We start from the raw sequence: 14,104 nt of genomic DNA on the forward strand, positions 1-14,104 counted from the left end.
AAAATGATAACGTATGGAGAAATGAGAAATGTTTGAAAAGTTATATATTTTTTGTTCCAATTTTACCCCTCCTTCATTAAAAGTCTTCTCTCCCTCCTTTTTAGTGGGTTTTAGTTAGTTTTCACAATAACTAGTGGTTTTCATTTGAACCTTCCCCTATATATATATATATATATATATATATATATATATATATATATATATAGGGGAAGGTTCAAATGAAAACCACTAGTTATTGTGAAAACTCGAAAACTAATTAAAAAAAAGCCAAAAAAACATACAAAAATTTTTTTTTTTTAATTTTTTTTTTGCAATCAAAATTTCGCAGGTTTTTTAATATAAAAAAAAATTTTCAAAAAAAAAAAAAAATTTTTTTGTGTAGTGCACATATGTATGTGTACTACACTACACAAATTTTTTTTTTTTTTTTTGAAAAAAAGTTTTTTTATATATAAAAACTAGCGATTTTTATAAAATAAAATTGAAAAAAAAATTTTTTTTGTGTGTTTTTTAGGCTTTTTTTAGTTAGTTTTCGAGTTTTCACAATAAAAGTGGTTTTCATTTGAACCATCCCCTATATATATATATAGATTGTGTAAAATGAGAACTGTATCGAGTTGTGAGAATCGTAAAAACTCTTGTGAGCCCTTGATTAAGATGGGTTGGATGGCTAGGATTTATTGACTTTTGATATATGGGGAAATGTTTTTTTAATATAAAAAGTTATAAAGTACAATAAAGGAAATTTTAGACGTTTTACACTTTTGCAAGAAAACAAAAACATAAAATCAAAAAATTCTGATAATTTTATTTTATACAACTTCCACCTAAAAATAACATTATCAAAATGTTCATTTTCACAAAGCTGTAATATTTACGACCATAAATTTTTTTTATACAAAATTACATTTGAAAAAAATAGAATCACAAAACGAATTGTAAACGACATATAAAAAAAATATAAAAACCCAATAGGTCTTGCGTCCCCTTAATCTTCGTCGTATTCGATCCTTAAATCTTTATTCCTTTTTTGACATGAGTCTAAAACATCCCAAAAACTTTTTTTTTCATAGACGACGATCTATAAAAATAACAAATAAACATTTCAGTACATTGACATAATTTATATTTAGATCAAATTTATGTGTGGTTTTACATTTAACATGTTAAAAAAAGACATTCGACACCCGCTGTAAAAAAAATAAAAAAATTGATATGCGACGCCATACGTCAAAGAACATCTTACGTCTGAGTTTACATTTTACAATTAAAAAATAAAAAAAAAACATTTTACAGTTGACACCGTGCGTTTTTTTTTTTTTTTTTTTTTTTTTTTTTTTTTTTTTTGACATTCGACACCGTCCTATGAAAGAATTGATATTCAGCACCCGTACGTAAAAACAATTTTACGTAAGTTTACATTCAACATTCCTAAACAAAAAGGTGGCATTCGACACTCATACGTAAAAAAAAAAAACATTTTACGTGGAAGTTTACATTTGACGTAAAAAAACATTTTTACACTCGACACCGTGCGTTAAAAAAACATTTACGTGACACATTCGATACCCCATAGTCAACAAGCAAAAAGATAAATATATAACAGGCAAATTGGATTTAAATAATCTCAGTTTTCTCAATTTCGCCGATAATAATCCCAACTCAGTTATTGGCCGATAATAATCCGAACTGGTCTACTTTTGGCCGATAAAAGTTCGCCGTTAAAAATAGCTTAACGGAGTTAAGCTTTTTTCCGAATTACAAATTGATGTTTTATGAATTTTGATCAGAACGAGGATACAAGTTGATTTATGTAAAACTTACCTCGAAACGATACTTCAAACGACTTGATTTTTGTTAATTGGAAGTTTAATTTGCACTCATGAACGGCTCGGTTAAAAGCTCGTTCGAGCCGAGCCTTAACGAGCCAAAGTCAAGTCGAGCCGAGCTCGAGCTTTCAGTTTTATTTGCGAGCCGAGCTTTCGGTTATTCTATGTTTCGATCATAATTTCGATCACAAATTTTATGTGAAAAAACGTTCGACAAGGTGCGTTAAAAAACGTTCGACAACGTGCGTAAAAACTGTTTGACAATGTGCGTAAAAAAACGTTTTACGCAATAGACCACTATGTAAAAAAATAAACAAAAAAAAAACATTTACTTTCGACAAAGACAACCCCGGTAAAAAACATTTGACGGCGTGTGCAAATTTTTTTTTACAATGTGCTTAAAAAGTTTTGACAACGTGCGTAAACATTTACACTAACTGAGTATGAGAACACCACTATGTAAAAAACAAATAAAGAAGTGTGTTGACAACGTGCGTAAAAAAAGTTTCTTTACGCCACAGATCGCCGACCCGAGCTCCTCTAGACGTCACGCGTAAATCTAATTTTCAAACGTATGTAAAAATGGAAGGCGTAAAATAGTTTTAACGTACGTTTTAAAAATGTTTTAACTTAACTTGTCGAATGTAAAATATTTTTTTGCGCATGGTGTCGAATGAAAAAAAAAGTTTTTATGCCCCTGATTGTCGATAGTGTCTTTGGCAATGGGGTGTAGAAAATGTTACATATACGACATTTGAGTAAACGGATAAGACGGAAGGAAAATAGAATTCGACACACTGGATGATGGTGATCAACGATTAAGAACTTCACAAAGCGAGGAATGGTGAGGCTTTCCACTAAAAATATCAAGGATTAGACACCGTACGCTAAATAAAAATTCAACATTTAAAAAGAAACATTTACTTTCGACAAAGTGCACCCAAAATATTTTTTTACAAACGTATGAAACTTATTTTTACATTCTCTAAAAAGATCACACATAAATCTATTCTACATACGACGTAAATGTTTTTTACGCACTGTGTAGAGTATAAATGTTTTACTTTTTTACATGTCGAATGTAAACTCATACGTAAATTGTTTCTTTACCCATAGTGACGAATGTAAACGTTGTTTTTTTTCCTAATGTCGAATGTAAACTGTTTCTTTTTGTTTTGCGAACAGTGACGGAAACCTTTGTTTTTTTAAATGTCGAATGTAAACTCACACGTAAATGATTTTTTAACCGATGCGTAAAAAAAGTTTACAACAGGGGCATAAAAAAAGTTTAAATTTTTTAACAGGGGCGGAAATAAAATTTACAACCGAGCCATAAAAATAATTTACAACCGGGGTTGGGGGTAAAAAGTCATACTTTTTGACGCACAGTGTCGAATAGCTAATGACCCCTTTTGCATAAAAAATCTAATCTTTACCTGATGTGAGAAGTCGATAATGTGATGCCAGACCCATTAGACTGATTCTAAAGGATTCTTCTCTATCATTGTTTCTTAACAGAGCCCTTGAAGTTCTTTCACGACTATTTGCATTTTCACTTCCATCGATTTCCCTGTAAAATTTACGAGTTTTAAACATAATATTTAAAAAAATGGAAACTAAACACCATAGTTGTTAAAAGCCATCGCCTCTTGCGCCTAGGCCCATTTTTCTGGCGAGGCGAGGCAGTTGCGCCTTAAGTCAAGGAAATTGCGCTTTAATTCTCCAGGTGATGGTTCAGGTGCACATTCCGGCGAGATTCCTAGATTCCGGAGAGTTTCCGGCCAAATTTTCTAAATTCCGGCAAGATTCTAGCCAGATCCGTACTTTTATCTAAGGATAACTACTTTTCTGCACTAATACACTAATATTTTAGAACTTTTGGTTCTAAAGAAATGATATAAAGTGTTATGTAATAGATTTTGTTTATTAAAGAATAGTATTCTTTTTCTAATACATAATATATTTTTAATTTTTTTTCATTATGCGCTTTATTTTTCTCAGGCCCTTGCTTTTTTTGCGCTTTGCGCCTAGGCCCCAGACGAGGCCTATGCGCCTTGAGTGCGCCTAGCGCCTTTAATAACTATGCTAAACACCATGAAATATACAATTAGTTTGCTCCAATGGAACTACCACATTAACTCAGTTTTCAAGTCAAATGATTTTGATTAAAGAAAAATACACACCCCAACCTTCAACATCCGAGGAACAAGAAATTTACATCAAAATTTTTAAAACAAACAAACCCATTTTGAACACAAAACCCAAATCTAAAACTTGACATACATATGGACCACACAAGAGTCATATGTGTGGTGTTATAATGAAAGGAAACAAACTTACATATGGTCTGAACCTTATTACAATCGAACTTTAGCCGCCGCTACACAACAACGTGACGTTGGAGAGGATACTAGTTGTCACGTGAACCAGAGCCACCATCACACTGAACCCTAAAATGGAACCTAACCTCCGTATGGGAAGGGAACCAAAGCCACCGCCACATTGTCAGGTGCCCGAAATATCTCTGGCGTCCTCTCACCACCACCAAACGCCACCGTACCACACTCTGTTCTACGAGACTCGAGATCCGCCGTCGCCTCCAAGGAGTTCTCATGTTCCTATAGGATTCGGTTCAAGGAGGAACCACTACCAGTTGCGAGAACCATGACAACTCCTTCCATCCAATAGAATTTTAACATATCACCTATAATCATTTTAATTCAAAAGGGTATTTTAGTCTTTTTCTCTCAATGTTACATCCCCTCTCTCTTATCTCTAAAACACATCACATCATCATTATCTCTCTCCTTTCATCTCTTTTATAAGTTTTATATTTAAAATTGGGAAAAAATATCTTAGATTTTAAATTCAAACACCAAAAGTATTACGTAATTTAAAAAACACAAAAATATCGAAAATGATATCTATTTTTTGTGTGCTCTATTCTCCCTAATTATGACATAATGTTCTTTATAAAATGCAATCTATATTTGTCTTATACGTTTATTAGAAAATACAAAATTATCGAAAATGATATCTATTTAATTTCTTTTTGTTTTATTTTCCTTAATTCTAACATAATGTTTTTTTATAAAATGCAAGCTACATTTGTCTTATATGTTTATTGAGAATTTCTATTTCATTCGTTAACATTTGATAACTTTGCACTACAACTTTAATTAAAAAAAAAACATTCGACAACGTGCGTAAAATTTTTTTTGACAACGTGCATAAAAAAGTTATGACAACGTGTGTAAAAAGAGTTTGACAACGTGTGTAAACATTTACATGAACTGAGTATGAGAACACCACAATGTAAAAAAAAATAAAAAAAAATGTTTTGACAACGTGCGTAAAAATAGTTTTTTACGTCCCTGATCGCCGACCCGGCTCCTCTAAACGTCACGCATAAATCTAATTTTTAAAGGTATGTAAAAACGGAAGGCGTAAAATAGTGACGTACGTTTGAAAAATGTTTTTTACGTAAGTTGTCGAATGTAAAATATTTTTTTGTGCACGGTGTCGAATGAAAAAAAATGATTTTTACACCTATGATCGTCGGTCCGAGCTCCTCTAAACGTCAAGCGTAAATCTATCTTTCAAACGTATGTAAAAACGGCACGCATAAATGTTTAGTTTTTACATCGTTTGAAAAATTATTTCTCGTACGTTGTCGAATGTAAAAAAATTTCGCGCATGGTGTCGAATGTACAAAATGTTTTTATTACACACGATAAAAAAATGATTTTTGCGCCCCTGATCGCCAGTTGAGCTCCTCTAAAGGTTTGTGGAATGTAAACACTTTGTTTTTTCCTTTGATTTTCGTAGGTGTTGGGGCTTTTATGTTCAAATGATGAGGATAACGAACAAAAAATGAAGATCAAGATCAGAGATTGAAGACGTTTTCTTTTTATACATGTAGTATAATTTTTTTGTATAAAAAATCATGTGTTATAAATAATTCTTTTTTTAAATAGATAAACGTAATTAATATAGTCTATGATATTTGATTGTCAGTTTGATTCTCGTTGTGATTTTCCTCCTTGACGAAAAAAGTCTGCCAAATAAAATACGATCAAACCCGAGTTACACCTCCCCATAAACAAAACTCGATCATCGCAAAACCTGATGCACCTTCGTTTAAAAGTTTGTGATGCATGCATCCAGTGGCGGATCCAAGAATTTTTTCCAAGGGGTTCACTTTTTTAAGTGTTCCAATATCATACGTCTGAACATAAAAAATACGGGTCGGTTCGACGGTTCGGGTCAGGTAAGGTTCATCACATAATAAAAATACGATATAACGTCATGATAAATTTAAAAACATGTAACATAAATAAGATGGTCTTTACGAATAAAAATCCCTACGAGGTTTCATCATTTGAAAACGTTGACATTCTCGATCGAAACTTGTTGTAATAACTCATTCAATGTAGTGAACGTTGCATTACAAGTTTTCATCATCAACCGTCCAATGATCCAATCATAATATCAAATAGATTAAACTAATAGAGAATTGCAAGTCAGTTATCTGAAAATCAATTTACGCAAAGTCACTACGATATCAAAACTAACAGAGATAAATTAATGGAGAATTCAACACAAAAACTTCCTGGGGCAGACTAAATTAAAAAGCCAATAATCAATCAAAAACCAAATTCACACTAATTATAAAATCAATTTTATACGCCATCAATTGTAGAGTGCAAATTTGGATTGTTTCGAAACATAGTTATTCGAAATCCACTGTAAATTGCAAATTCGGATTGTTTGGAAATAGAGTTATTGATGACTTCAGAAAAAAGAGGTAAAATCATGAAAATATAACAATTTTAGAATTGAATTTGTTTAAATATCAATGCAAATTCATACTAATTCTAGTCTAGAGAAAGGGGTATAAACGAAATCAATAGTGACAACGACTTGCAAGATAATATCAATTTACCCAAAATCACAAATAAACATCATAAACTTTTAGAGAAAGGGGACGAACCTGAAAGCTGAAGAGAGTGATTGAGGGAAGGCTGATGGGGCTGCGGCTGCGTGACTGCTCAGCTCCGGCGATTGGAGATCAGAGAGTGGAGATGGTGGATGAGTGGTAGTGATAATGGTAGATGAGTGGCTGGACAGTGGAGAGGATGGCTGTGTGTTTTGGTTTGAGAGTATAAGGGAAAGGGGAAAAAGGCGAATAAGGAACAAAACCCTAAGGCGCTGATTCGTTTTTCATTAAAAAAACGCAAAAGGAATAAAAACGGATTTTAACTAGACTCGAACATGAGACTTCAAGTTAATCCGCGCTGCAATTAACCAGTGAACCACTTTAGACATTTGTTTTAAAGGTTCCTACACTAAATATTAAGGGGGTTCCTTCAGAATATTGTATATAATTTACCACTATAAATTACGGATCAAACAGGTTCCCAGAAACCCCTAACTGAATATAAATCCGCCCCAGCATGCATCATTCATGCAAAAAAAAAAAAAAAAAAAAAAAAAAAAAAAAAAAAACAATGTGCATGCACCATGGCACCTCCACTGATCCCTTAAATTTCTTCATACACGTGTACACATTTAGATATGAAAACCATGAGATGTTTCCTTCATAATATGCAAACGTGTCATCATAAAATTCCCATGCATAATTTCCTACATATACATTTCCTACATATACAAAAGAAGGTAGGGGAATAGTGTCATCTGGCACTTCCTTATTTGATCACCCGTTTTATTATTTTATATTTGTTTTTAAATTACGGTTTTGTCCTTCATTTAAAATAAAATTATGTTTTCGTCCCACTTCAAAATAAAATTACGTTTTTGTCCCTCGCGCAAAATTACGATTTTGCCCTCGATTCAAAATTATGATTTTATCCCCATATTACAATTACAATTTTGGCCCCAGTTCAAAATAAATTTTTGCTTTTGCCCCAAACTAAAAATGACGATTTCGTATTTTCGCCCCTTTCAAAAATTATGATTTCGCCTTAAGTTTAACATTATGTTTTTGCCTGGTTCAAAATAAAAGTATGCTTTTGCCCCCCAATTCAAATTACGATTTTGCCCTCATTTCAAAATTTTGATTTTGCCCGAGTTCAAATTAAAAATATAGTTTTGTCCCCAGCTTAAAATTACGATTTTATCCTTAGTGCATAGTTATATTACGATTTTGTCTCTGGTTCAAATTTATAGTATTGCCATCACTTTAACTTTTTGCAAATTACGATTTTACCCAAGTCAACAAATACAACTTTGCCCTCAGTTCAAATTACAGTATTGCTATTGTTTTAGTTTTTTTTTTGCAAAACTATAAAAATGTTTTTTTAATTGGTTGGCTGGATTTAATTTTTTTCCATGTCATGGAGCTGCCTAACACTCGCTCATTAATCCTGACAAACTACAGTTTTGCCCTGAGCTCAGAACTACGGTCTTGTCACCGTTTTAGTTTTTTTTCCTAACAAAACTACAATAGTGTTTTTTTAATTGATTGAGAATTATTCGGCCATTATCCCGCAACGCGGGCGGGGCATTAACTGGTTTCTAACAAGAACTTAGTCAATAATTTAAGCCTCCAAATTTGACTAATTGCATCAAACACCCATCATACGTCCAAAACCTCGATTGCCGTACTTGCTTCTACTTATGCTGTTATACCGCTGTTGCAACCCCGCTAGGGGTGCTCCCCTTCTTGGAAACGAGTCTTAGAGTCAAGCTTTGATATCAATTGTTGAAAATCAGACCCTTAATCAAACATAAAAAAATATGAGATTAAACAAACCGTTAGACTCTTTTATTTTTTATCAGTGAAAACACACTAATTCCAATAACCATAACCCTCTATTTATACTAAACTTGTTTTAGTCCTAACCCGACTCAAACTCTATTAATATAAATAAATATTAACTAGATAAACCTATCTAATAACTTGACATTTATCCCTATAAAAGACTCAATAAATAATTCATCAAGAATTATCTATAACATATCTTTATCCTTATCTACTTAATTCATGATTAAGTCTTCATATAGTACACATGATGTCTATACTTCACAACAACAAGAATAAATAAATAGTAATAATAATAATCATAGTAGTATACTAACCGTAATAATAATGATAATAAATAGAGTAATTTTCACCCCTTTAAAATTGTTAAAAAACATACTTTATGTTTAAAACCCTATACGACACAATGCTATAATATTATACCATACCATATTATAGGGACAAGCGTATTAATGTGGCTTGAAACCTTAATCGATAATAGATAAATTAGCGAATACAAGGATCTAGAAACTACTTCGCTTTCTATATGGTTGATATCATATAACTTGTAGTACCTGTAATCTTTGTTTGGTTGGTTTCAAATAATAAACGCCTGGTATGGGGTAATAGAATGGACGAGTGAATGGAATGGATGAGGGAATGCAGCGGATTATTACCATTCCATGTCTTGTTTGGTTACCATGTGGGAATAGAATGAATTAGTATTGTGTATTGTTTGGTGGCAAGAAAAACAGAGGAATAAAATCAGCGATGAGTGGTGGTGGTCGATGGTAGCGACCATGCACACATTTACCCCACTATATAACCCGTTCACTTATTACTTATCAAAACACCCGCCGTTTTCAAAAAAATTGCAAACAAAAATCAGCCATTTCAACTATAACTCCGACGCCGTCAACGACCCGACAATGGCCACCTCCTGGACTGACGTTGAAGACATTGCTCTGTGCGAAGCATGGGAGCAGGCCATGATCGATCCTCCACCTCGAGGACACGGTGGGCTCTGGGTCCGTGTTCAACAGATTTTCGCCCAACTACGTGGTCCGGACCACAACCGGACCGTTGACACACTATCCTCCAGGTTCCGTGTCCTGCGTTTGGAATGTGAGAGATTTGATCGATATTTCAAGAAAGTGGAGACAGAAATGCCGGACCTTGGTGAGGACGATCAGAAGGAGGTGGCCCTCATCAACTACCGTCATAAAGAGAGACATCATTTCAAACATGTCTCGGAGTGGGAGGCTATTAGGATATGGTTTTAGATATAATATTATGTGTTGTTTGTTTTTTTATTATATTATGTTTTGATGTTAATTAGTGTTTAATATAAAATTTTTTGTCTAAAAAATAACATGTTTTATATCGTTTAAAATTTGCTCCGTTAACATACATCTTAACCGGATCCCATGTTAGAAATGTTTATAAGTTATAAAAAAAATTTGGACAAAGAAACAAAGTTTATAAGTTAAAAAAAAAATTGGACAAAGAAACAAAGAAACAAAACTGCGTCTTTGGCCGACGCTTCGGAAGCTTCACGGACACGTTAGCAAGAGGCGGACGATTCAGCATCGAACACGTGTCACCTGAAAGGAAACGGACGCTTCAACGTGACAGGCGGACACTTCAACGTGAAAGGCGGACGCTTCCGAGGCTGAATAGTCATTCCAAGGACGCAGGAGGGTGACAAATTTGAAAACACTCTTGGTCAACCAACATTTTGGTAATTTTCCCTTTCTTCATTCCCTCGTAATGATCTATTCCATTCCGTCTCTTATTCCTGCATACCAAACGCTACCATAATTATTATTTTATATAAAAAATGTACTTATCTTATGTTAAGAAATCTATATCTAATGTTCTTAATTTAACATTGCTTTTTTTTTATAAGAAAATATATACTTTTTTTTTTAATTTTTACAAAACTTGAAAAAACGAAAAAATATTGTATAATTTTTTTTTTTTTTTTGTAAAGAAAAGAAAAACACCCTTCTAATTTTTTTTTATACAAAAACATAAAAACACCCTTCTAAATGTCACATATAACTCTACACAAGACATGCTAGATGGTACGTATAGACTTATACGTGGCGTATTAAGCAGCCGCTATACGTATCATATTTAGCACGCCAGACATGATAAAACAACAACGGTATTTTTGCAAACTGAAAAACTTATACGCGACATATAACTCTATATATGACGTATAAAGTATGTCCAAATGAAATTGGGAGGTGTCTAAATAGTAAATACCATCTATCATTTTCAATACATAATAATAAATTATAATATTTGAATTCGATTACATATATTTCCCGTTTTTAACTTAGTATCTCACTATATTGACTAAAACGTCAAGAAACTAGATTTTGGCATAATATATTGTTCTTTGATATAATATCAATAAATGTTACACAATAAACATGCGTAAATGCCATATATAAATAGACCGTGTCATGTTAATGTAGGCGTAATAAAAAGAAAAGCATAAAAATTAATAAATGTGTAATTTTTTTAACGGCAAGGAACGACGTGTCAATTATCGTGACACTGGACGCTGTGGCCAAGGTCGACTACTAGACCGCCGCCAATCACTTGGCTCTCCCAGATGCGCGGAAACCCGACCTTCACCCGCCCAAAGACATGAAAATGGAATAATCGGTAAAATCTCGCCTCCCATCCAAGACGAACCGGCGTCACCCGTATTCGCCTTTCACTTGGATACCGCATAAAATAATAGGAAGAGTGGGAGTCAAACCTGGGTCACAAGAAACACTAAGTCTTTTCCTAATCACTCCCCCACTACCTCTTTGGCAAATGTGCAATTTATTATTTTCAAGCAAAAATGCTTTTTTATTTATTTATTTATAAATCATTAACTAATAAAATATAAGAGGACACGGGGTGGTCATATATAACGAGTGATAGATCAAAAATAACGCGTGGAAATAACGAATTCCCACCCCGACCTCCATATATAACGCGTGATAGTTTAACGAAATCACATTTTCGTGATTTTTTCAACGCGTTAATGTTTTTTTTTTTTGAGTGTAATTGTTGGTTGGAGGGAAATTGTTGGGTGTGGTGGTGAGTGATGACCACACCCCCTAAAAAAGGTTGTGAGTGATAAAAAAAATGGTTGCTGACATGGCGAAACATGATTGGATATTGTGAGTGATGAAAAAATGGTCACTAGTGACCACCCCACCTGCCCTAAGCACCGCACCTCTATATATACTTTATACAAGAGTAAACAACCCATGTAATAAATTGAAAGGTGGTAGCAAAATAGCCCAACAACAACATGACCATTGATTCTCCAACTATAAACCCAAGATGGTCTCTTACCGGAATGTATGCTCTAGTCACAGGCGGTACACGGGGGATTGGCTATGCCGTGGTGGAGGAATTGGCCGCATTAGGTGCAATGGTGCACACTTGCTCTCGTACAGAAGCTGAACTAAACAAACGATTACAGGAATGGTCTGCCAAAGGCTTCACCGTCACTGGATCCGTGTGCGATGTGTCATCCCGTCCTCAACGCGAACAACTCATGGAAAAAGTCTCGTCCATGTTCAATGGAAAGCTCAACATCCTTGTAAGTCATTTTGGTAGTTATTTGGTTATTTTAATCGCGTGACTATAGGCATCTAATCAGGATATTTTAATCATGTTCGAGTACTAAATAAAACGAAATACAAATATATAACAAGCCGAGAACTAGCTTGACCTTTGTGAGGTGCAAAACAAATCTTTAAATATACTAAAATTTTGATTTGGGTGAGTGTTGTCGGAAATAATATCGCCGGCATAGCTAAAATAAATAATACTAATACACAAATTTCTAATATCACAACGTAAATAATACAAAATATAATTACAAAATAAATCTATATGTAATAAACACACGTATCTTAATTCTGTAAGCTTTGAAATTTTATTTCAAGATTCGCTTCACTTATTGGTATTCTATATCTTAAATTAAAGGTTAATTAAATAAAGTTACACTAATGATAATATACTACGATATATTACTAACTATTTAGTATTTTATTTCATTAACTTGAATAAGACACGAGTTTCTAATATAGTAATACTACAATAAGTATAAAGAACCGAAATGATACATATTATTTATTATATAATTATAATAACTAATTATTTATAGAGTCAAAGTAATTAACTTGAAAATAAAAGAGACCAACCTTAATAAAAAGCAAGCACTACACGATTTGTAATCAGCAAATTCTCTAGCATGAGTTATCTTAATTAATATTAGTCAAGCTTCAATTTAACTGAGTTTGAGTTTGAATTCAAAGACCTAACAAGTTTTCTTGTTACCTATCTCAACTTGTAGATAAACAATGCTGGGACAAACTTGCTTAAGACTATTACCACAGAGTTTACGGCCGAGGAGTATTCCATGTTTATGGCTACTAATTTGGAATCTTGTTACCATATATCTCAACTTGCACACCCTCTTTTAAAGGCATCTGGAGTTGGTAGCATTGTCTTCACTTCTTCAGTTGCAGGTCTAATTAACATTTCTAGGGGGTCTATCTATGCAGCCACTAAAGGTATATGGTTTTCCTTTGTGAAACTATTAAGGGGACGGAGTATAACTTCCCTCTAATATCAACAGGTGCAATAGTACAGATTACAAAGGACTTTGCATGCGAATGGGCTGACGACAATGTTCGGGTTAATAGTGTAGCACCTTGGTACACCAAAACGCCGCGTGTTGAACCAGTAATATACTTGAATCTTTCTTGTTTGTAGTTGTAGTTTAATAAAAGATTGACGGGATATTTGTTTTTGCAGTTGCTAAGTGATAAGAAGTTTATGGATAAACTGGTATCTAGAACTCCTATGAAACGACCTGCGGAACCATATGAAATTGCATCAACCGTTGCATTCCTTTGCATGCCTGCTGCCTCTTATATCACTGGCCAAACAATAGCTGTTGATGGAGGATTTTCAGTCAACGCTTTCCCATGATCATGACTTCATATTTCCCTATCGTTCAAGAATTTATGTCGATCTCGTGTGTGTGTGTATTTAAATATATATTTATGATAATAATGTGATTATTGTGGTAATCGCATTGTTCAACGTGTTACGCATGTTGCTATGATGTTATTGTGTGTATTTATTCATGTGTTGCTTGTTTCTATATGTGAGAATCTATAAGTCAAAACAAAAGAAGAATGATGAAATTTGTATTCAAATTTGATTGGTTGTTATCAACATGTAAATATATTATTGGAGGAGCCCTATCCCACATCAAAAGAATAAGACCTTCCGGTTGTATTAATAAGATCTTGGGTTACCCTCTATCACCAATTGGTTTTAGAGTGGAACCCCATAGACTTCAAAATGGTATCAGAGCAAACGCTCTGAACCCTAGCAAACCTATTGCCGCCACTGTTGAGGCTACGGTCTCTACACTGCTCTTCTCTCTTCTTTGAGGCTACGGTCTCACATTTTTTTCCCC

At 33.6% G+C, this 14,104-nt stretch overlaps 2 protein-coding genes across 2 annotated transcripts; one reads left to right on the forward strand and one right to left on the reverse strand.

The window, feature by feature from the left end:
* Positions 1-855: 855 nt before the first annotated feature.
* Positions 856-7,157, reverse strand: LOC110913003. Its single transcript, XM_035984527.1, has 4 exons — positions 7,104-7,157; positions 6,823-7,040; positions 3,266-3,399; positions 856-1,081 (listed from the first exon to the last, which is right to left on the reverse strand). The coding sequence occupies exons 1-4, from the start codon at positions 7,155-7,157 to the stop codon at positions 1,068-1,070; spliced, it is 420 nt and encodes a 139-aa protein (XP_035840420.1). The 3' UTR covers positions 856-1,067.
* Positions 7,158-11,914: 4,757 nt separating this feature from the next.
* LOC110913002 (tropinone reductase homolog At5g06060) lies at positions 11,915-13,766 on the forward strand. Its single transcript, XM_022157862.2, has 4 exons — positions 11,915-12,208; positions 12,968-13,187; positions 13,253-13,359; positions 13,432-13,766. Exons 1-4 carry the CDS (start codon positions 11,915-11,917, stop codon positions 13,606-13,608), a joined length of 798 nt encoding a protein of 265 aa, XP_022013554.1. The 3' UTR covers positions 13,609-13,766.
* The last annotated feature ends 338 nt before the right edge of the window (positions 13,767-14,104 follow it).

Source organism: Helianthus annuus, chromosome 15 (assembly GCF_002127325.2).
Source record: "Helianthus annuus cultivar XRQ/B chromosome 15, HanXRQr2.0-SUNRISE, whole genome shotgun sequence".
Taxonomy (NCBI): domain Eukaryota; kingdom Viridiplantae; phylum Streptophyta; class Magnoliopsida; order Asterales; family Asteraceae; genus Helianthus; species Helianthus annuus.

Bases quoted from the DNA above. Each gene is read 5' to 3' on its own strand.
- LOC110913003 (XM_035984527.1), bottom strand. From the start codon at position 7,157: ATGTCTAAAGTGGTTCACTGGTTAATTGCAGCGCGGATTAACTTGAAG. The intron at 7,041-7,103 runs GTTCGAGTCTAG...AAAACGAATCAG, and splicing joins GGATTAACTTGAAGTCTCAT to CGCCTTAGGGTTTTGTTCCT. The intron at 3,400-6,822 runs GTTCGTCCCCTT...TAAATTTTACAG, and splicing joins TCACTCTCTTCAGCTTTCAG to GGAAATCGATGGAAGTGAAA.
- LOC110913002 (XM_022157862.2), top strand. From the start codon at position 11,915: ATGACCATTGATTCTCCAACTATAAACCCAAGATGGTCTCTTACCGGA. The intron at 12,209-12,967 runs GTAAGTCATTTT...CTCAACTTGTAG, and splicing joins ATGGAAAGCTCAACATCCTT to ATAAACAATGCTGGGACAAA. The intron at 13,188-13,252 runs GTATATGGTTTT...TAATATCAACAG, and splicing joins TATCTATGCAGCCACTAAAG to GTGCAATAGTACAGATTACA.